Genomic DNA, 23,000 nt, shown 5'->3' on the forward strand with positions numbered 1-23,000 from the left:
TGTGAGTGATTCGAGTCGTGCTAAATGTCTGCAGCCACCAAGGGCCCCGGTGACAGGTGTGCTCCTGAGCAGTTTGAATGCCTGAGCGATCGCACCTGCATCCCGGCAAGTTATCAGTGTGACGAAGAGCCGGACTGCCCCGACCGCTCCGATGAGTACGGCTGCAGTAAGTCCCGCACCACACACATCTTTCATGCACATTCTCCCCCTCCCCCGCCTTTTTTTCCACTTTGGTCCACTCTTGTCTTCGGTCGCCCTCTGCATTCCTTTGTACGCTGTTCCTAATTTTCTGTGAGGCCAGACTCTTTTCACACATGTGCTGGCTGAGACACAGAGCCTTTTTGTGAGGCATCTACTGCCGAGGGCTGGAGGAGAATCGGCCGTCCGTTGCCAGTGAATTATGTCTTCCTCTGACGTCCAGCCGTTTGCGCATTCCCACTGGGTCACTCACTCCTAGTCGTTCTCCTGCTGCATTGTGCTTACTTTGCCTCCGATCTTGATGCCGTGCAGCTCCTCCCTCCGTGACGAGTCCTCCAGAGGAGGCGGTGGAAGCCACCAGGGGCTCCACGGTGACGTTCACCTGCCAGGCCGTCGGAGTGCCGACGCCCATCATCACCTGGAGGCTGAACTGGGGACACATCCCTGTCAGCGGCAGGTGGGTCCATTCACTGCTGACTTTCTGCCCCGTAATCATGAGCTTTGTTACACCAACAGCAGTTTAGGTGGTTCAGGATGTACAGGCGACAACGGCTTCACGATGTACGACGCAATCGTACAAAAGTCACAGTAATTTGCAATGAAATGAAAATCGCGGAAAAAAAGAAAGTCTGTACGGCTCCACTCTTCAATCGTCTTCCCTCTGTGACATCACAAAGGGCACCGGAATGCCACAGTTTTGTGACCACGCCCCCAAGCCATGTATTTGCTTCATGGCTGTCTTGTGTCACGCAGGTCAACAAAGCATCAGCGTTTAGACGAAGCTAAATCTGATGCTTTATGCGGATAAAAACAAAGGGCTAAATAAAAATAAATCATCTGCTTGTTTGTTTCTTATAATTAATCGTGCAAGGCTACTCAAGTGCAATATGGAATAAAAAGCTAAAATATGAAAATCGGTATACCATGAGCCCTTTAAATCAAGCTGTCTCCTGACGAGACAGCCCAATTTTTCAAAGTCAGCCCAGCACAGAAACGCCTCTGAAATTATTTGCACTTTTCTCATCTGACAAGATAAATATGCTTTGAGGACATATTACAATGATGCGCAGTCCGTGATGGTCGGGTTGCGATGCGGCGGCTACAGACTTGTTCTGGCACCGTTTCCGTTGCAGAATTTGTCATTCATTTGACGTTTGAGTCGTATTATCCTGCCCTCCCAGGATCTCCATGAGCAGCGAGAACGGCCGAGGCACTCTGACCATTCGCGACGTGAAGGAGGCGGACCAGGGCGCCTACACCTGTGAGGCCATCAACGCCAAGGGGCTGGTGTTCGGGATCCCCGACGGAGTGCTGACCCTCACCTCAAACCCCAGTCAAGGTCCGAAACGCTTGCAGGGAAACTACAGCAACCGGCTAACGTGAAGAAATGAACCAGTAAAAAGCTTTCAATCTTTTTCTTCTAAACGCAGGCAACTGCCCTGAAGGCCACTTCAGCGTGGAGGGACGCTGCGTGCTGTGTTTCTGCGCCGGCATCACCAAGAACTGCAGGGCCACCGGGCGCTACCGCAACCGCATCACCCTGCGCTTCACCGACGAGGACGACTTCAAAGGCACTGAAACTGATGACGTTGGCACGCGGAGCTCCGTTTGCCTCCCAGTAAAGCGGCCGTCCAGTAAATCTTATTGTCCTTCTGTCCTCCGCAGGCGTCAATGTGACCTACCCCTCCAGGCCGGGGGTTCCTCCCCTCTCCTCCACTCAGATTCTCATCAACACCGAGATGGAGGAGTACCAGCTCGTCGATCTGTCCCGCCGCTTCCTCAACCTGGACTCCTTCTGGAGTCTGCCCCGCCAGTTCCTGGGCAACAAGGTGAAGGGGGTTGTGGAGGGGAGGGGGAGGGGGGGGGGATCTGAGCTCAATAATAATTTATTTACTGGACATGATGGAAACTAGGCTAGCATTTTTTTTTTTTACATTTGTGGAATAAATTTGGGTTGTGACTTGGAAAGGAAAAAAAATGTGGCTCCTTGGACTCCAGCAGTTGAGAACCACTGGTGTAACTTATAGCATGTATGCAACTTATTGAACTGACGTGGTGCTTGTGTCCAGGTCGACTCCTACGGGGGGTCCCTGAAGTACAAGGTGCGATACACCCTGGCGCGCGGTCTCTCTGAGGTCGCGGAGAAGCCGGACGTGATTCTGGTGGGAAACGGGAGGAGGTTGGTGTACCGGCGGGGCGGCGCCACTCCGCCCCGAGTGGTGAACCAAAAAGAGATCAAATTCACAGAGGTGAGTCTTTTGCGTCGAAATATTCTCCTGGTAGACACACGAGTAGAACAAGTGCAACAGCGAGATGGAATAGATTTTAAGATTCTATTTCTATTTTTCTATTTCTATTTTAGGTCCTTTCGTTCTATTGTATTGACTTTTTGCTTATTAGACTTTTTAATTCCATTGTCTTTTACCTCAGTTTTTCCCCATTAGCTCCAGTGCTACCTCATGGGGGGGGGGGGGACTCTACATTGGGTGATGTGTCTGGGCTGTCTTAATGGGCCACTCTCAGTGTGGATGATCTCCCCATTGTCTGAAAAGTGGTCTATAAGTCAAATTTGACTTGATTCATTGGCGGCTGCATCCCGCAAAGTCGCACCCCTAAAAACTTTAACCTTGCGGCCTGTAATTAGGAGCTTGAGTAAGAAAGACGCGTCGCAGTCGGTAAAGCCGCCCGTTTCCCCCGGCAGGATAACTGGCAGCACTCCAACGGCCGCTCGGTGAGCCGCGAGGACCTGCTGATGACGCTGGCCAACCTGGAGGGCATCAGCGTGCGCACCATTTACGACAACCACATGGTCAGCGTGGCGCTCAGCGACATCATCATGGACACCACCAGCGTGGAGTTCAGCACCCACGGCCACGCCAAGGACGTGGAAGAGTGCAGGTGAGAAGAAAACACAAACAAGGCTCTTCAAGAGAGGTGCTTCCCGCCGTAATGCCCTGGGCTTTAATTAGAGGGGAAGGTCCTCACAAGCCCGTAATTAAAGTTCAGAACCAAAGCGTCAGGTTGGTACTCGTCGTGTGTGTGTGTGTGTGTGTGTGTGTGTGTGTGTGTGTGTGTGTGTGTGTGTGTGTGTGTGTGTGTGTGTGTGTGTGTGTGTGTGTGTGTGTGTGTGTGGCAATGTTTTTTATGTGAAATGACTGCTCATTAAAAAAAAAATAACAAAAGTGTTTTCTCCCCACATTAGCATACTGTGTTTTGAGCTTTTGTGCACATACTATTTCACTCTGGGCTATTTGTCAATCTGACGCAACACAACAGTCGGCTCAAAAGGAAAAGTGGCCTTCGTTTAGTCAGCTACATCTGCACAGCCAGAAAGTTTCTTGCCGTTCCAGTTGGACTCTTTGGCGTTGTGTCACCAGAAGAAATGAGAAAAGAATGAGCTTCACCGTCTGCACCGTCTGTCTCCAGATGTCCGCCAGGCTACTCCGGCCTGTCCTGTGAGATGTGTTCCTCCAGTTTCGAACGCGTCCCCGGCGGCTCCTATCTTGGCACGTGTGCCGGCTGCAACTGCAACGGGCACGCCAGCGCCTGCGATCCAATCAGCGGCCACTGCCTGGTAAAATCGCACTCTTTCGTCGGCCTGAAAGCAGCCGGCTGACACTTTGAATAAATCCTGCTTCCGAAGACAATCACTTCCTCTCTGTTTGAAATGAAAGTTTAGCTGTTTGATCCAAACAGATGCCTGAATGCCTCAAGCGAAAAACAACAAAGGAGCTCTAAGCATTTTTTTTTTTTTTTGCTTTTTACTTTTCGCTCTAAACATGAAGCTAAAGTATTAGCGTTTAGCTTTAGCATTTAGCTATAGCGTTTGTGGAAGGATTCGAGGCATTTCCATTTGATTGACCTAGGAAAATAACATTATTTTATTTGGACGGCTGCTCGTTGCATTGTTCACTACTTCCCCGGTATTAGCCACACACTTGGGTGCAGGTTAGTGGGCGATTGACTGTGGGGTTTTTCAATAGTAGAAGTACAAGTATGTGGAAGCTTAGCATCGTCAAGAAAGACACACAATTCAAGGAAAGTGAAGGAAATAATTATTATAACGCTTCCCAAAGATAGTAAACAAATGACTTAACTGCTCCTTGCCGAGCGGTACGCATGCCAGAGACTGACTAATGTACTCACCCGTCTCACTGCAGAGCTGCCAGCACAACACAGAAGGCCCTGGCTGTGACAAGTGCCGCTCAGGATACTTTGGTGACCCGAGCAGAGGGCGGCCTGACGACTGCAAGCCCTGCCCCTGCCCCTACTATGAGACCTCGCGAAGGTGAGGGGTCACTGACCACACACGCACATCCTACAGTTTATGGGACAGGGTGTGAAAAACACACTGCCAGACACCACACTGAAGGACTCTGCAAGAAGAAAGAACTCTGCAATGTTTTTAACTGTTTTATTGCCTTTTGAATTATTTTTTAATCTCTCTCTCTTGAATTTCCTCTGTAGGTTTTCCGACACTTGCTTCAAGGATGTAGACCAGCAGCCGACATGCGACGCCTGCAGGCCCGGCTACACAGGAAGACGCTGTGAAAAGTGAGATAACTGACATCTGATATTACGGAGCTGCGTTTTGGAAGTTGTGGCTTGAGCGGATCCGGTGTTGGCTTGTGTCTAAAAGGAAAATCAAAAACGAAAAAAAAAGAAAAGTGAAATGGTTAAAACATGGTGGCCAAACAATAGTTTCCAATTATATTGCGTGCACAGTGAACCTAGAAGCAGGAAAACAGGCGTGGATGGTGATTAGGTTCAGCTTGTCTTTTTTTTTTCCTTCATTAAAATCAGGTGTGCGCCAGGCTACCAGGGTAACCCTCTCCTCCCCAATGGAAGATGTGTTCCTAACCGTGAGTACACACAGAAACCCATCTTCCTCCCCTTGCCCTGCTGAAAGCCTGCACTTAAATCACTGAAGATAGACCCAGATTCAGTTACCTGTTGTTTCCAGCTAGAAGCTCAAGGAGGCCTTAACCTAATGTAATGATTACCATGGGGTTTTCTTTTTCTCTCTACCCCCTCTCCCCTCTGGGTATAATAGTAGACTGTATTATGCGGTCATGGCTCAGGTATGCAGGAGGGCTGGAACCCTCCCAGGTGCACTTTCCTCCAACCTTTCACATATGTCATCTTCTTTCCACCGCCGTCTCCCCCGACAGAAAGTTCCCAGTGCGATAACAGAGGAATTATCAGCTCCGGCAGCAGGCCATGCAGCTGCAAGGTACGCGCAGAGCCCGCTGAACTTATTAAAAGAGATATTAGAACAATTTATAAAAAAAAATTTCCAGACTCAGTGGTTGATTATGCCGAGATGTCTGAGATGGCCGGGGAGAGACTTAATTCATGTGGTTTAAATTTTCTTTTGTCCAGAACAACGTGGCGGGCGCTCTGTGCAACGAGTGCAAGGCCGGCTTCTTCCACCTGTCGCAGGGCAACCCCGAGGGCTGCCTCCAGTGCTTCTGCATGGGCGTCACCAGGCAGTGCAGCAGCTCCTCTTGGAGCAGAGACCAGGCACGTTTTTCGGGGATTAACGCATCCCGGCACAAAGGCTCGACTCAGTGTTTGCGCAGTGATGTTCCGTCGCAGCTAATCGCTGATCGGCGACGTGCAAACACCCGAGCGTGTTAGTCCTTTTTGATTCTCACAGCCGGCTCGTTTTGCTGTGCCATCCAAAAGGTGCGCGGGGTGAGCAACGGGCAGCTTTTCTCGCTCTCCAACGGCGGCAACACCAAGACCATCACCGAAGGCATCACACAGAGGGGCTCCTACGAAGTGGTCTACCGCTCCTTCACCAGCGTGCCCAACGACGTCTACTACTGGGTTCTGCCCGAGACCTTCAAAGGAGATAAGGTGGGAGGAAAAGAAAACAACATAGTGTTGAGAGCAGAGCAGAGGAGGGGGGGGAGAGGGGTTGGCAAAGCCGTGAAGTTGAGCTTGATGTATCAGCGTCCTATTGTCCCACGCCGTCTTGCCTCGACATGTTTTTTCTGATGAAAGGGGGACTGCGCTTATCCACGCAGCAGGAAGAAAAAACTCTTTTGAACCTTTTGCTTGAGCTCCGAGTCGACACGGGTGTCTTGCGACTCCCACCCACAACCCAACAACCCCACAGACGCAGAATAGAGATAGGAGAAATACCTTCCCGCGAGGGATGCAACAATATTCTGTATTTTGCTGAACTGTTTGGCACGTCCTGTTCGGTTCAATACAATATTTCAGGATGTTTCGATCAGTCACAAAACTTTATCAAAACTTGGTACAACCGCACATGCAGTGTCCGAACTGCACTTTAAATTGTTGTTTACATTTTATATCACTCATAAGCACTGCTTTGTGCAGATTTCTTTTTAAGTGTTTTGAATGCAGGCTGTGCTTAGTCATGTTCACTTGTGATCGTATCTGTAGTTGTACTTGTCAGTAGTGTCTGTGAGTGCGTTAAAGTACATACCGAACTGTGGGAAAACTGCACCGTTGCGTCCCTACTCTCCGCTGTTACCGATGGTTCGCTTCTGTTGGGACCCTCCCAGGTGACGGCCTACGGCGGGGAGCTCCGCTACACGGTGCGCTTCGAGCCGTACCAGCGCTCTCTGGTCATCGACGGCCAGCCGGACGTGGTTCTCCAGGGCAACGGCATCTTCCTGGAGCACTACTCCCAGACCAAGCCCCTCCCACGCCTCCCACAAACCATCGTTGTGACTTTCAGAGAGGTTTGTTTGTTGTCGCTAAAGGTTCGAAGCGAATTCTTATTCGACTCTGAACGTTTCCACCGACTGTTCCGTCCCTCTCTTCAGTCTGCATGGCGTCGCGCTGACGGGCAGCCGTGCACCCGCGAGCACCTGCTGATGGCTCTGGCAGATATTTCTCTCTTCATGATCAGGGCCACCTACATGGACAGCATGACTGAGAGCAGGTACGCTCAGAGCTTCCTCCATCTCGAAAGGCGGTGATAAACCGGGTTCTTTGTTTTCCCATTTCCACCAAGGCCACTGAATGATTTGGGACCAGATTTTTTTTCCCTCTCTTGTTTTGACAGACTTTAACTTTTCATTTGTAGCAATACAGACGAAGGCAGCGCAGAGTAAAACTTCCAGAAGTGAGAAGTTGTGTTCGGATGTTATGAAATCCTGGCAGCACTGTTGCCTACTGTTGTTTCTGTGGCATACAGACGCATGCAGTGAAATAGCGACATTGACTCCTAATTAACTCTGTTCATGGAGTAAGTACATGGATTCCTTGTTGGTTTGTAAGTGGAACAAACTCCTGCACTGTGGCCCTGTTGGAAGGAAAGGATGAAGTATGTTTGATCGCACTTTAGGTTGTCACGTGAGAGCAACAACACTTAGGTTTAATTAATAACATTACAGTTGGATTCCACAAGAGCAGGGTTTGCACATAAAAGGCATTTTGCTGGAAACATGTTTACATATATATATATATATATATGAATATTTATAATAACTAATCTCTTTCACGGTTTTGACCTTCAGTTCAGGCCGCAGCCTCTTTTACAATAAGTTCAAATTCAAAGTGACAAAAAGATATCAAAATAATGATAGTAAATGTTCAGAACGTGAAAAAATAAAGCAGTTATAAAAATAAAAATATATATATGAAAGATGTATTTTTAGGAGTCTTTGTGTCTCAACCAGATACTGGGGTCATAGAAACTTAAAATAGATCACATCTTCCAATTCCATTACTTTCTCGTGGGAGTTGCTGCGAATGTGATTTCCGGCAGAGGACAAATTTAAGTGTCAGTCTTGTCTCACAGACAGTTGAGGGCCATCCAAAGCTTTTTTTTTTTTTTCCATGAAAGGTGGAATAATAAGCGCTATATGCATTCGCCTGTCAAAGAAAAGAGCAGAATGATAAGCAGCACGGCTCGCTTTTGAATTTCCTGACTAGGGTCTAGAGGGGGAAATAATCCATCAATCCTTGACTCGCAAACAGGAGAGGGCCCACTGCATTTCGATCAAAAGACGCACTAGTTATGGTGTTTTAAACATCATTTTGTGTCTCGGGTCAATCCAAGTTATCAAGGAACGTTAATCGTTGCACAAAATGTGTGTAAATAGCTCCAATTTTGTGTTGCATAGTATCTCAGACGTGAAGATGGATGTGGCCGTGCCTCAGCCCACTGGCAATGAGCGCGCCATGGAGGTGGAGGAGTGCGCCTGCCCTCAGGGATACAGAGGGCCGTCCTGCCAGGTACGCAAAAAAAAACAAAAAAAACTTTCTTCATCGTCAGGATGAATCTGTTTGTTATGTCGAGTTTTTATTGTTGACACGGAGTTGGGAATCAGCTCAGGTGAGAAAAACGTCAGAGTGACAAAAGTGACAAATTGTCCGCCCTCTTTGTGGAAACTACTACATCCAAGGTCAGGATGAACTTTCCATCTCTTGATGAGCTGAATTTAATTTTAGGTTTTTTAAAAGTGAGGCAGGCAGGAATGTGCCTTAACTTGTCCGTAATAATAGCGCCGTCTGGAACTTTTTTCTTCTTCCCCCACTGCAGTCTTTGATGATAATTGCAGTGTGCCTATTTCCGTGCTGCAGTGGAACAAAGACATATTCCCTCTTTGTCGTCACTTGTTCCTCACCTGAGGTGCTTTTTTTCTTCCTCTTCTTTTTCTCTTGCCGTGCGCTTTGCAGGAGTGCGACGACGGCTACACGCGCACCAGCTCCGGCCTTTACCTGGGCACCTGCGAGAGGTGCGACTGCAACGGTCACGCCAGCAGCTGCGACCCGGAGACAGGCAGCTGTCTGGTAGGTCTCGCTCTTCCAACAACCCCCCTCTGAAATCACTGCCATTGACTCCAAGCTGCGGTGGAATGCGATAATGTGGCTCCCGGCGAATCTAAACACGCGGGAGCGAGCGCACCGGCGCTCCGCCGAGCTCACCTCCTCTTTTGAATTACGTGTTTCTTCCCCAATCCCTAAAGCAATGTCTCCACAACACGGCCGGGCCGAGGTGCGAGCGCTGTCAGACCGGTTACTATGGGAACCCGGCAACAGGCGGTGCTCAGGCTTGCCAGCCCTGCCCGTGTCCTGGAACTGCTTCCAGCAACCAGTGAGTTCATGTCTCGCAGTCTCTTTGGACTGTGTTTGATGATTTTTATTTTTTTATTTTTTAAGCGCACGTCACCGTTTAATACTTCAATGATGGATCGGCCAACGGGAGCTGCTAAGCGCAACCCAGAACGCCCCTTCACGTGCTTTTGCCCTGGTGTCTTCACGCAGGTTCTCGTCCACCTGCTACGTGGACTCTGACGGGCAGCCGACATGCGACAGCTGTCCTCCCGGATACACTGGCCGACGCTGTGAAAGGTACGTGCACAGCCTGTGCTCCACTCTCTGCAACCTCTTTGTCTTTTCTCGTTTGCTACCTGTCTTGGATTTCTGGCCGCCGCTGTTTGTTTGTGGTTCCGAGGTGGTACCCGGCAGCGAGGTTAGCAGGGGCTGGCAGTAGCATCCAGTGGTTTGGATTCAGATGAAAGGGATGCAAGCATGTCTGTGGTTGGCATCTCTTATATATTTATTTTTTTCCCCCTGGCAGTTGTGATTGAGTGTTGTCAGTAGAGGGATGGGAGTTGCAAATCAGTGCCTCCCATTCTTATGGGCTTGGATGTTTGGTACTCAGTTTGTTTTTTTTCCTTTGTTTTGTTTTTTTTCCAGATCTGCTGGTGGATATTGTTTTCTTGGATTTGTTGTATTAAAAAAAAGGGGTCGTTCTCAGTATTTTTGCAGGCTGTCGTCGCTCAGATTTGTGGAAGTGTCGAAGGAGGCGTGACACTTGTGTGTGTTCCCGCAGGAAACTTTTTCCGTTTAGTTGTCTTCAGAACTTTTTTTGCTTCTCCTCTGGCTTCTCGCTCGCAGATCTTGCTCTCTGCTTCCGCTTTGCGCTTCGCTCAGCAAACAGCTACAAAGGACGTTGGCTCACGGGATCTCTGCTTTCGCACGGTCCGAATGTACCTCCTGGGCTCTTCATGACATAAATGTAGACGTTGGCATTTATGAGGCATCCTGTCCGGCTGGTCAATCTTTTAAGACACAACTGTTTTGGGGATTTCTGCCTGATTTTTGCTGTTTTGACATTAAGAGAAGAGAAGCCGTCTGCGGACAGCTGCGGCGACCTTTTCCTGGAGCAGCCGTTTCAAGGCCTCCTGCCCGCCGGCTGCGGCGCAGAGGCCGTGTTCAATTTCAGCTGGGAGAAAGAGATCGATCCGTACAGCAGTGGGGACGACGACGATGATTACGGCGACGACGACGACGACGACGACGGCGGCCACGTTTTCACGACTCCTGCGGGAACCACCATCACGCCAACTCGGACTTCGCTGTCGTCCACCACCGCCGCTAATCTTCGCACCACCAGTTCCCCATTGTCGTTCGTGACAAGCAACGTCTTGCTTGCCCCCAACCGAACGGTGACAAGGCTCCCGCCACGCTTCACCCCCAGCCTGGAGAGCCGGCACTCCAGCTTCCAGCAACTCCTCAGGCTCCACATGAACACCTTCAACCAGCGTCTGAGCATGCTGGAGAAGAACACGCTGGACATGAAGGAGAGCATCCAACGCATGGAGGAGCAGCAGATGCTCCTCAGCTCCCAGCTGGCCCAGCTCATCTCTGTGCGCGCGGCCGAGGAGAAGGGCGAGAAGGTGGGCGAGCTGGAGAAGGGCTACGTTGACATGGAGGCCCGTCTCGACCGGCTGGAGGGCAGGCTGGAGATCCTGATTGACGGCTTCACCGCGCTGGCCCAGGAGATGAACAAGATTAAACGTGCCAGACACGCTTCCCGCTCCCCCCATGAAAGGAGGGAACTGCCTTCGCTCGCCACAGTCCGCCCACTCCCATTATATCCATCGCCTCACCCCCCAGTTCCAAGTACTCAGAAACCGTTCAGCAGCAGAGCCCCGGTGCCTGAAAGCGTCCCAACCCTCAGCCTCACAACAAACAAAGTCACTTCCACTTCCAGTCCACGTCTGGGGAGGAAGCGCAAACCGGCAGCCACCAACACGTCCACACCGCCTCTGTCCGTCACCAAGCCGTCCAAAAATCCAGCTTCAACAAGGTCAGGCATTACATTAAAAACAACCCGAAGTAGAGCTCAAAGTACCGCCAAATTGACACCCCAAGCTACAGTGAAGCCTGAGGCGAACAGAGCCGAAAGCAGGAGGTCAAAGCCCAGAAACACAAAACCAAAGGGAGCTCAGAAAGAGGCGGCGGTCACTACATTTCAACTGGAGCCGCCGTCTCACAATTCAAAGCCCGCCAAGCCTGACCAAACCCGGAGGAAGAATTCCCCAGTCCCTCCAAAAGGCAACGAACGTAACAAGGCTTTTAGATCAGATGCGCCGGATCCCAAAAAGACTCAGGAGGCCATAAAAGTTTCAGAGGGCAACACAAAAGCATTGGCGGAGCCGCGCGAGGGCAACTCCGACCAGAGAAAGACGGATCGCGGCTCGCAAGGCGCTCCTCGCAAAACAAACAGTTCCACACGGAGAGCAATCACCACCGCAAAGCCTGCCAAGGCCACGGCGGCGGCGGCGGCGGCGGCGGCGGCGACACAGAAATCCAGCACCACGGCAGGAAGTAAATCAACGTTGCCTAAAGCCAAGGCCACCGCCGCGAAGAAAAAATCAAGCTCAAGCACGAAAAGGAAATCAGTTACCCCCAAAACCAAGAAAAACACAGGGAGGAAAGTTACTAAAAAGAACCAGCAGAAAACATCAAATGTGATGGACCTGCTGCAGCTCCTGAACGGCAACCACAAGTCTGCTAAACAGACCAAGAATGGAGAGAGTTCCTTGCACGTGGTCCTGGGAAGGCTGGCCATCCCCATCAAAATCATCCCTGACTTCTAGGGGACTTTCATCACCGTCACATGACTCTTAATGAAGGGACTCATTTCATGACTTTTACTTATAAAAGGGACTTGGTGGTTGATGTCACCCCATTGGGGATCTAAGGTGTTATTAGAATCTATATATTATTTTTTTTTTTATACCAACAATTCCACAAGTGATTGCAATGAAGAGTTATCTTATTATCGGTGTCAAACCTTATTTATGCCTAACATGTGTCAAATGTCTAATGGCCAGACTACCTCAAGGTTTAATAACAAGTGTCAGCCTAATGAAATAACTTCCTTTTATGCCTTTGACACGTACACCCCCATGCTCGTTTGAATATATAGCACAAAATGAACAACTTTTGCAGAGTCAAATGTCATAAGGTCTGGAATACTTTATGTTGCCACTCACAGTGGATGAAGGTGCTTTCTATTGGTCTGTAAAAGCAGTCAGAGAACATTCTTCATGATGTTTGCTACTTGACGTTTAAGTGTTGCATTGAGTCCCTGCAGTAGCTGACTGCAATGCAACCACATTGTCTTACAGCTGCTGCACAACCCTTCCCTTGCAATGTTAGATTTGGTGTGACCACATCCTAAATCTCAATAATTGACAATAATTTTACTGCACCCTGGATTCCTTCATATGGACATGGATTGTATTGAAAGTTCTTGGTGTGTTTTATGTTTCATACCCCTGATAAATTGAGGTGGTCTGGTGGTTTGGAAAGGAAATCAGTTTTGATGCCAACATCATAACCCCACCTGAGTTATAATATACTGTGTGACAGTAAATGAATGCAGCCCTATTTCCTGCCCCCTTGGTTGAGAGAGATAAATGCCGAAGCAAATTTATGGTCCTATGGCAAATTAGCAATTTTGTTTGCTTTCACTTTGCCAGTGTATCAAACCTCTTTGTGTATCAATTGGTTTCCTTTGTGGATTCCTATCAATCAAGGCACAATCCCCAGCAGCCCGAGAAGGACATTTAATAAAAACGTATCACATCGCTGAGCAGAGCTCCGGATTCTTCCCGTTAAATTGAAAATCACGCACACGCTGAGCCAATTTCACAACATTCTGTTCGTAGTTTTATGAGGATTCCTGGGAGCTTTGCACAAAAGGTCACTGGCTCTGCCAAAGCAATAGAGTTTAATCCTCCAGGGAACAACAATGCCCACAGTAGATTTAATCCAAATCCAGCTTTTATTTTTTTGTGACCCCCAACAAGAAGGATTTTTTTTTTTTTCTTTTTAAACATCAATCCAATATGCCATGTCAAACCACTCACATCATCTGACACAAGCCCCAGAGAGCTCATGGTGAGTGAGTGCTGGTTGCTTAGCCACAAAAACTGATTTTAGTGTGTATGATATCCTTTGTTGTTTGGTGCTAGAACTAAGGTCATATATATATATATATATACAGAAGGCTGTGTGTTTATCCTTTGTGGAACGTGGTTGATTTTGTCGTCATGTGGTTCACAGCTGGTGGCTGAGCTCTGTCTGACTGACTAGCTTTGTAGCACTCTGTTTGAATGTATAACCAAACAAATGTCATGTTCTCAATATTTTCTGATAAAGTTTAGGAATGCATTTCTTGTTTGCATCCATGGAAGAATATTGTTAAGCAGTGTGACACAAACCCATTGTTTTTGTCTCGTTGCTATTATAACTCTTATACCCTGTTTTTATCAGCTTGTATGCCTATTTTCATGCATGTTATTATTCCCAGTGTCAGTGTGCCACTTAATCTATCGCACAACCTAGCCCTGGATGGTCACATTTTAGAAATACTGTATGCCGGCCTTTAGTTTGAATATGGTTTACCAATGAAAATTCATGCAGACCTGCGGACCTGCCAGAGGACAGGTGAGGTAAGACAGCGGCTGCCCTTCACAGACGTGTGGTTAAGTTTCGCCTTTGCTCCAGGTGACAGTGGCATTGCTACCTTGGCTTTACGGCGTGTCGCTTGAAAAACCGCCTTTCCTCTTTCGCAGCGTGTGGCATCTTTCTCTGGGGGCTGTTTCAGCACTGTCTGCCTCTTCCTTTTTCCTCACCTCGACACCTAGGTTTTTAGGAATCTTTTTCTCCACTGGTATTTCTCTGGCTGTTTGATGGCAGTGTGTTTCTTCCTATGTAAATGCGGGGCCTCAGTTTCCGCCGAGTCCAACTCCTGCAAGAGGTGGAATCAACATCTATCAAATGTTGAATATTTGAGCGGCGGCTCTGCTTCAACCATCTCCAACTCCAGCAAGGTTTTGTGATCTTTTTTTTCCTGTGGGGAAGCTGTTGGTAGTCAGTAGGTAAGCTGGGTGTACTTTGGTCAAGTGAATGTTGAGGAGATGCACTGTTGCTCAGTGTATGGAATAATGGAAAAAGCTAGTGTTGCTTGTTTTGATGACCCGGTGGTCCTTTGTTTCATGGTTGACATCCGCCTTTGGTTGAGAGGATTCTCCTAAGGGTACAATTCATCTAATGTATCACCTCTCGCAGACTTCCTCCTTCCTGCCCCATTGTCCCATGGCATAAGACTCCTTGTATCCTCCTCTACCCAAAATATTTACCGAACACATTGTCTTCCTTGTGTTACTCAGATGTGCTCCAGGATATTCTGGCAACCCACTGCTTGGACAGACATGCACTGTTGGTGGGAATGAAGTCAACGGTAAGTGCCGGGAAACCACATCACCTTTGTCAAAGAAAAGTAAATGTTTGTTTTTATGAGGGATGCACTGATACCGGTATCGGGTATCAGTACCAATGCCGAGGTGAGTACTCTATTTGTATTCGTAAAATATGTGCCGATACCACGACACAGTGGAACTTGTGACATTCACCCCATATTCTAGAAAAAACATTTGTGGAAAAAAAATAAAAATAAAATCAAAGTAATTCTATAATGTGAAATGGCCTTATTAAGTACTCGGTATCAGTATTGGTGAGTACTGAAAAGCAAGTAACTTACTTGTTCGGTAAAAAAAAAAGTGGTATCTGTGCATCCCTTGTTTTTTTGTAAAAAAAAACAAAAATAAATTAAAACAGAAACATCTGCTATCACTTATTTAAAGTATAAATGATTTCCGACCTGTCTCATTGTAGGCAACTGCTACAACTGTGACCAGAGAGGAAGCGAAGGCTGCAATGGCGGTGGCGTGTGCCGTTGCAAGGTGACCTGAAGAGGACGGAAGTTCGGTTCAACTCTGACAAACGCTCGCCTTGTTGCTAATGTTCTGGATGTGACGTTGCAGATGAATGTGGAGGGTCCGTCCTGCTCCAGCTGCAAGCCTAGTACCTTCCATCTCAGCCAGGACAACAAAGACGGCTGCCTTTCCTGTTTCTGTATGGGGGTCACCCAGCAGTGCTCCAGCTCTGCCCACTATAGAGACCTGGTAAGGCCTTGAACACAGCAGAGTTAAGTGCAGTGGATTATTGAACTATGTGATCTGGTATTTATAATTGATGAGTGATTCATTGTACCACAACATTGTGGAAAAGCCCAACTAGGAGACTGGAGTTGAGAATTAAGGTTTGCTGTGAACTCTACACATGTCACATCAGCTGTAGCTTGTATCAGTGTTGTAATGCATCGTCCCTGTCTAATAAATACATGAATAAATAAACAACTAAGTATAGTTTTGCATCGGATAAGCCAGGACGGATAGGTCACTTTGTCAACTGATAGGGGGAGGATTATGTGCAGATATTTGTCACCACCCTATCCATTCATGCTAATTTTGTAATTCCAAAATGATACTCTGACTTTTTACGAAAAGGTTTTCGGGACTTTTTTAATAGAAGACTTCATTAATCAAGTTTAGTTTTTCAAAAAAAAAAAAGTGCTCTTATGCATACTTTCGACTTTCTTAAGGTCTGCACTCGTTCTATGTGCTGTTGCAGGTGTCCTCAGTCTTCTCTCCAGGGAACTTCCAGGGTTTCGCTCTGGTGAACCGGCAGCGCACCAACCGCATCTCAACTGGCTTCACTGTGGAGGTTTCCACCGAAGGCACTCAGCTCTCCTACAGCAACTTTGACTACCTGGGACAGGAGCCTCATTACTGGCAGCTTCCCGGGGTCTACCAGGGAGACAAGGTCAGTATCAAAGAGGGAGCTGCTGCTGTGCAGTCACGGGTAGAAGCTCGAGCAAAGGCCGAGACCTTTGAAATGTAGGGATTAGAAGAAGCCTGTAGACCACTCTTCTTCTCTGTCTTTCCCCCTGTTGCTGTCTTTATCTACTTTAAACTTTAGCCAGTCCTTCTTTCCAGTTTTCACTCATGTTTTCTTTTCTTCAACACTTTGAACACTTCTAAAAACTTTTTAAATTAAGTCAAACTTAACCAATTCTAAATTTCACTACCTTTACACTTTCTCTCCTTACTCTCCTTTTTAAAAAAAAAAAAAAAAAAAAAAAAATTCCCTTCCACTCGAGCAGAAAAAGTCATTCTCTGCTCGCAGCAAACGAGCAGAGCAGGTATGGTAAAGCCTTGCATTTGTCGACATATTGTTACGGAACAATGAAGTGGTGTTGTCCGGCTTGTTGTGTGTTAATTGGAAGGCACTTGCCGTAGTGCATATTTACACATTATGTGTACAAACGTATGTGGTTTAATCAGACGCATGATTGTGTTATATTGTGTGCATACGACAAGTGATGTGTAAAGCTTTTTAACCAATTACGTGGCAGTGTGCAAACTCGCATAACCTGCCTCTTGGCTTCACATCACATGAGCCATGTAAATGGATGGATCATCAATGGTCCATTAAAGAGCTTCATACAGTTTAACTCTGCCCGAACAACAATAACACTCCCGAATTCCAACCGCCTAGCCGTACGGAAAGTGATCAAAGAGCGCGCTTTCTCCACATCAATAGAGCGACTCGCGCTCGTCGGAGGAGCAGCTGAGGAAGGATGCTTCCATTTGGAGCCGAATGGCCTCCGAGCGCAGGTCCAGTTGCAGAATCAAAAGGGCCAGCAAGGTATCTGGTCTGGACGGCACTGAATTGTTTCCGCGGCGGTAAAACACTCGTGCTGAGATGGCGCGCACTTGTTGGTAGCTGGTGCACGACAGGATGAGGTTGAGATACTGTAGCCACCGCCAGTCAAAGGCTTGGACTCAAACTCTTCCTCATTCAATGGGGTTTCAGTCATTTTCATGACTATTTACGTTGAAGATTCTCACGGAAGGCATCAAAAAGATCCCATGGGATCACATTGGGATGATCACACTGGGATTGCCCACAGATTCCAATTCCGATGAACACATTTTATATTTTAGATTCTTCAAAGTAGCCACCCTTCATATAAAACACATTCTATGTCTTGGTCATGTATTTGATGTCTCCAGTGTGTCCATGCAATGTAGAAAGTAATTTCAAAGCAAAGAAAAAACATTTTGTTTGAAGGTGTCCAAAGGTTTGACCGGTAGTGCACATCAGACATGGCGTGTTTGGATGCAGCATGTTGTGAGTCTGTTTGCATGTGTGTGAAATCACTAGCTGGTTGTGAGTCTCTGCTTTAGGCTTGTGTGGTGCGGTGCAGTGGTTGGATGTTGGTACCAGCTGAGTGTTGGATGTGAGAGCAGACCAGCTCTGAGAAAGGCCTTTACAGGGAGGGTCCCTCAATAACACACAGTACAGTAGAAGACAGAGCAGCAGGTGATTTGTACAGTGGATAAAATAAATCATTTGGTGTGTAAAGGCCTTTTGACAGCATGACTCAGCATGTTCACCCCCTGGTACCGGGTGCTCGTAAAGTCACGGAGGTACTGAAGTCACACAGCCATTTTTTTTTTTTTACTGTTGCCGTGATTTCGCACCCTCAACCCCTCAACGCGTCGCTCTTCTGCACTTCCAAGGGTGATGTCAGACGGATGGATGCTGCGGTGTGGGCCCTGCTCTCAAACACCTCCTCCTCCAGGGGGAGAGCTGCTTCCCCGCCCTTCTCCTCCAAACATTCCTCCAAATCCTCTTCGACCTTCACTTCCTCTTCGTCGCTCTATCCTTCCTCGCGCGTTTCCGCCTCCTCTTCCTCTGCTCGGTGGTCTTCGCGTGACCTGAGTCCCCCGTTGCCGCAGTCTGACGTCTCCTCTTCAGTCAGACCAAGTAAACCCCAGTACTATTCCCCGGGCCATGCTCCCCGTCTGCAGGTACTCACAGTCAAAATTGCATCGAGGTCTTTTTCAATTTTTTTCTAATTTGTGGTAATATTGATGTGTGTGTGTGTGTGTGTGCGTGCGTGTGTCTTTTGGGCCTGGTCTTGATCAACAGAGCAAGAACTCATTGAGCAAGACTTCTGCTCCTGGCAGGGTTTGTACAAAGACTTGAGAGTTGGGGAAAATGTGAAGCCACAGCATTGATGTTTTTATTTTTCTATAAGCATGGATTTTTGCTTTTGTCCAAAATTAATGTCAAAATATCTTCACGTTTTGTTTTTTGGTCCTGGCATGGTGTGGGCAATAGGCTTTTGGTGTGAAGTTTGATCCTCACAACCTTTACAAGCTGCGTCGTAGCTCAAACAAGCGACTGGCCTTCACTCTGCTCAGCCTTGTGAATGTTCAGCTGTGAAGCAGCAGAGACGGATCGGAGCCACGATCTACTGAAGTGGTGCAGGAAACTGTTAGGAGAGCGGATGCTCGGCAGTAAATGTTCTGGGTTCCGGCGGGCGGCTGCTCTCCATTGTTGAGGCGAGAAGCTCCCACTCGCTGCTGTCACCGTGATTGTCCACTTTGACAGAAGCAAGAGGTTTTACAGCCGCCTGTCATTATTGTGTTTGCCACTAAACAGCACGTCCCGGCCCCCGTCAATTGTCTCATTACTGACAGTGGGAGACTCCTGCGCCGCTGTCACACTGGCTGGTGGAGCCTTTGACGAGGAAACGCGAGTTAACCGCGTTCAGCGGGGTGGCAGCATTTTGCCCCGTCGCTCCCGCAACTCTTACCCTCCACGTGCACGCCTCCTTGTGCACGCCTCCACGTGCACGCCTCCTCGTGCACGCCTCCTCTGTCCCCGCCCCCTGCCCTGACGCGCCGCCTCGCCTCTCCGTCCGCCGCTCGCCTTCTTACTCTTCTTCTCCTCCTTCCTCCTCTGGTCTCTCTCAGTACGCTCTGGTCTACAAAGGTTTCAGCTTGCACCAGGATGACCTGCTCTACTGGCAGCTCCCAGCGCAGTTGACAGGGGATAAGGTAACTAAAAAAAAATAAAAAAAAGTTGGGTGGGGTGGTCACCCGATGGATTCTTAGAGATCACAGAAACCATATCACCTTTAGAACAGTTAGAATCCTTCCGTTCCCCCACATCCTCCTCTTGTGTCCAACCCTCACTCCTCCTTGTTCAAGGTCATTCCTCCCCTTCCTCCACTTTCCTCATTTATCCTCAGTAGCACGACAGGACTCCTTTTCAACGTGACAAGTGTGTTATCTTCATTATCCACATACACACACACACACACGCGCGCGCGCCCACACGCACCCACGCGCACCCTAACACACATCATCCCCCCCATCATCTGCCAAAGCTGCCAAGATTACTTGAGTAATCATGACAGCTTATCAAAAGCGACTGTGCAACTTTTCTTATAAGAAATCAATCATGATTTTCTTTTTCTTTTTGCGCGCGTGTGCAAGCGGATATATCTGCAATTTAATATGTGTGTTGTTAGATTGATGATCAATTACAATTTGATGGGTAAATGTGCACCTTCATTTATTATGTATGTTATTAAAATGTATGATCAATTACTATTTGACAGGTAAATGTGCACCTTAAATACCCTTAAAGAACAAAAAAGGCAACTTGGACTCGTGGGTGTCTGAGATTGAAAGGTCCTTTCATGTGCAAGGTGCGACAAACCATCATTTTTAGCAAGGAACTAAAACCGAGTGTTTCAGCAGGGTGCTGTAAAAGAAATGCTGTTTTCTTGGGATTGATAAAGTCTTCAGATGATAAAACAGCCAAGGCCACCCAGCCGGAGACCAGGACAGAAAATAAATATCAGAAAATGGATATACCGTAACTTGGGACCTTTAAAAAAAAAAAAAAACTGAAAAAACTGAAAAAACCCATTGGCTCATAGGCCTTAAATTATTGGTCGTTATGAACGAATTCTATAACTATGCTATACAACTAACTATAGTATACCTATGCTATAAAAATGGAATTGATATTTTTTATGATTTATTGGTTCAATGTTTTAAATCCCATTAAGGATTGTTATTGCAGTGTATTTTCTCGGATGCCCCTGAAAATGTTAAACCCAACATTTAATTGTGTGTCTGAGGTAGCTCAAGAGCTCACTCTAAAGTTTCTATACTTTTAAAAAATACCCCTCGGAAGCCAAAGCAGTCTACTTTTGTTTTTGTTTTGTTTTTTTTTATCAAATGCTGCACGCTCTTTATTTTTTCCCAAGATGCCATCTGGCCTTGCTGTCTGCTGTCTGTTTGCCTGAAAAGACGAGTTAAATCCTCCTCCTCGCTAACAATCTTTTAGGTTGGCTCGTACGGAGGGAAGCTCAAATACACCATCTCCTTCGTGGCCGGTCCGAGGGGCACGATCCTTGACGATGGCGATGTTCAGATCATTGTAAGTACGGCCCCCTCGCGGCTGCTACGCTGTTTTCCGTAACGCGAGTAGTCTTTGTTACTGAGGGGACGGTGTTTTTCGTTTCTGCAGGGTAACGACATCACGCTGGTAGCACGGCTGCCCTGGCAGAGGAGGCAGCAGGGCAGCAGAGAGACCAAGCAGTTTGAGGTTGTCTTCAAGGAGGTGAGTGAACTGATGGATAGATAGATAGATAGATTTATGGATGCATGGATGATGGATAGATGAATATATATATTCATCTCTATATAGATGGATATATATATGTGTGTGTGTGTGTGTGTGTGTATAGATTTATAGATGGATGGAAGGATGGAAGGATGGATGAATGGATGATAAATTGATAGATGGATGGTTGGATGGATGATAGGTGGATATATACATATATATAGACATACACACACACACATACACATATATGTGTGTATATATATTTCCTGTACTGAACCTCTGCATTCTCAGGAAAACTGGCGCCGCCCCGATGGCATGCCCGCCACTCGTGAGCACCTGATGATGGTTTTGGCTGATCTGGACGACATCCTGATCCGAGCGTCCTACTCCACCGAGATGCGTTCCTCCAGCATTTCCGACATCAGCATGGAGGTCGCAGTGCCCAACTACAGTGGCTTGGCCCAGGCCCTGGAGGTGGAGCAGTGCCGGTGCCCACCTGGATACCAGGGGCTCTCATGCCAGGTGCATTCTTCATGATGGCTCACACACCATCAGCAACCATCATCATTTAAATGACAAAAGGAGGAACGTTTTCAACTTTTCAAAAGTATTAAGATACCGCAAATGAATGCCAACACAAGAAACACATTTCACGATAAACTACAAGGACCAGAATGTAGCTTCAATAATTGTGTTGATAATATTTAATCACTAGTGAACATGAAAACCACCTCACTCGTTCAGAATCCGTGTAAACCAGTGTCTTTGCTTTCAAGGATTGTGCAGCTGGATACACCCGCACAGGAGGAGGCTTGTACCTGGGCCACTGCGAGCTCTGCGAATGCAACGGCCACTCCGACTCCTGCCACCCCGAAACTGGCATCTGCACGGTACCGAACACCAGACCGCAGTGTCGTCACTTTGGCCACGTCGTGTGGCTACGCCGAGCAGACGGAAACGTGTCTAAACACAAATTTGTTGTGCGTGCAGAGCTGCCAGCACAACACCCAGGGGGAGCTGTGCGAGCAGTGCGCTCCCGGCTTCTTTGGCGACCCGACTGTTGGCACTCCGGAGGACTGTCAGCCCTGCGCCTGCCCTCACACTGACCCAGACAACCAGTGAGTCCTGGCACAGACAGCACGGTCCTCCAATATCACAACCACGTTCGGTCCAAGACACGCCGCCGTTTGGCTACCCCCCCCCCCTGTTTGCAGGTGCTTTTTCAGCCACCTGGCCAACATGTTCGGTACCGTTCCAGGGGCCAAAATTCAATTTGACACAAATGTACACTTTTGCATACATTTATGAGTAGTTTGTTAAGCTTTCACCAATATAAAAATCATAAATCAAGACAGGTTTGACACACTGGACTTTTAAAGCCTCTCGTCTGAGCAAATTCCTGAAACACCAGAATGGCCCTTCAGCCTTCTTGCTTCTTACGTCTGCTGGCGCTGAAAATGATTTCCTTGCGCGCAGGTTCTCTCCCACCTGTGAGAGCCTCGGAAACGGTGGCTACCAGTGCACAGCCTGCCAGCCTGGCTACACTGGCCAGTACTGCGAGCGGTAAGAAAGCACCAGCGTGTTCCGCTTCTCGGTGATGGCGAGCTCCCTGTGTGGATACATTTCATTTATTTTTCCAGCTGCATTATTCATGAGCTGACAAATGATGCCCTTCAAAATGTTTTTTTTTTTTTTTTTTCGTTTGCTGCGCTGGATGAAACGTTTGATGCTGAGTATTTTATCTGTGTGTCTGTGTTCAGCTGCTCTCCTGGTTATGTCGGCAACCCGCAGGAAAGAGAGAAGTGCCGCCCTTATGACGGTAAGGACGCACTTGGCGGCGAATGTGCAACCAAACTGTGCGTTCAAATACACCGTTTCTCATCGTTTCTCTGTCTCGACCTTTGACCCCTTGCAGCTGCGGCCTCCTTGGTGGTGAGGATTTACCCGGAGAGGGTGCTGGCGTCCCAGGGCGGATCCGTCACCCTGCGCTGTCAGGTGTCGGGCAGTCCTCCGCACTATTTCTACTGGTCCCGAGAAGACGGGCGGCCCATCTCCGGCAACGCCGACAGACGCAAGCAAGGTCCGTCGCACGGCCGTGACATCACGATCATGTGACCATGTGATGCCGGCGAGTCTAATCTTGCACTTATTAGGTGCTTTAGTTTGAGGCACTG

General features: G+C 47.9%; 1 protein-coding gene across 1 annotated transcript in view; it reads left to right on the forward strand.

The window, feature by feature from the left end:
* hspg2 (heparan sulfate proteoglycan 2) overlaps window positions 1–23,000 on the forward strand; it is a 97,272-nt gene that overhangs the window by 44,791 nt on the left and 29,481 nt on the right. The window contains exons 10-41 of the mRNA XM_076042408.1: window positions 35–166; window positions 511–655; window positions 1,380–1,537; window positions 1,629–1,769; window positions 1,864–2,027; window positions 2,268–2,447; window positions 2,900–3,096; window positions 3,625–3,772; window positions 4,359–4,486; window positions 4,666–4,752; window positions 5,002–5,060; window positions 5,370–5,431; window positions 5,581–5,721; window positions 5,887–6,060; window positions 6,738–6,917; window positions 7,002–7,120; window positions 8,307–8,418; window positions 8,863–8,976; window positions 9,153–9,280; window positions 9,451–9,537; window positions 14,658–14,728; window positions 15,163–15,230; window positions 15,312–15,452; window positions 15,961–16,152; window positions 20,545–20,637; window positions 20,728–20,820; window positions 21,118–21,348; window positions 21,603–21,716; window positions 21,817–21,944; window positions 22,303–22,389; window positions 22,587–22,645; window positions 22,742–22,906. Coding sequence (XP_075898523.1) covers window positions 35–166; window positions 511–655; window positions 1,380–1,537; window positions 1,629–1,769; window positions 1,864–2,027; window positions 2,268–2,447; window positions 2,900–3,096; window positions 3,625–3,772; window positions 4,359–4,486; window positions 4,666–4,752; window positions 5,002–5,060; window positions 5,370–5,431; window positions 5,581–5,721; window positions 5,887–6,060; window positions 6,738–6,917; window positions 7,002–7,120; window positions 8,307–8,418; window positions 8,863–8,976; window positions 9,153–9,280; window positions 9,451–9,537; window positions 14,658–14,728; window positions 15,163–15,230; window positions 15,312–15,452; window positions 15,961–16,152; window positions 20,545–20,637; window positions 20,728–20,820; window positions 21,118–21,348; window positions 21,603–21,716; window positions 21,817–21,944; window positions 22,303–22,389; window positions 22,587–22,645; window positions 22,742–22,906 — 4,098 coding nt within the window. The remainder of the gene's footprint in view (window positions 1–34; window positions 167–510; window positions 656–1,379; window positions 1,538–1,628; window positions 1,770–1,863; window positions 2,028–2,267; window positions 2,448–2,899; window positions 3,097–3,624; window positions 3,773–4,358; window positions 4,487–4,665; window positions 4,753–5,001; window positions 5,061–5,369; window positions 5,432–5,580; window positions 5,722–5,886; window positions 6,061–6,737; window positions 6,918–7,001; window positions 7,121–8,306; window positions 8,419–8,862; window positions 8,977–9,152; window positions 9,281–9,450; window positions 9,538–14,657; window positions 14,729–15,162; window positions 15,231–15,311; window positions 15,453–15,960; window positions 16,153–20,544; window positions 20,638–20,727; window positions 20,821–21,117; window positions 21,349–21,602; window positions 21,717–21,816; window positions 21,945–22,302; window positions 22,390–22,586; window positions 22,646–22,741; window positions 22,907–23,000) is intronic.

Source organism: Nelusetta ayraudi, unplaced genomic scaffold (assembly GCF_046127955.1).
Source record: "Nelusetta ayraudi isolate G7.1 ecotype Tasmania unplaced genomic scaffold, CSIRO-AGI_Nayr_v1 ptg000070l, whole genome shotgun sequence".
Taxonomy (NCBI): domain Eukaryota; kingdom Metazoa; phylum Chordata; class Actinopteri; order Tetraodontiformes; family Monacanthidae; genus Nelusetta; species Nelusetta ayraudi.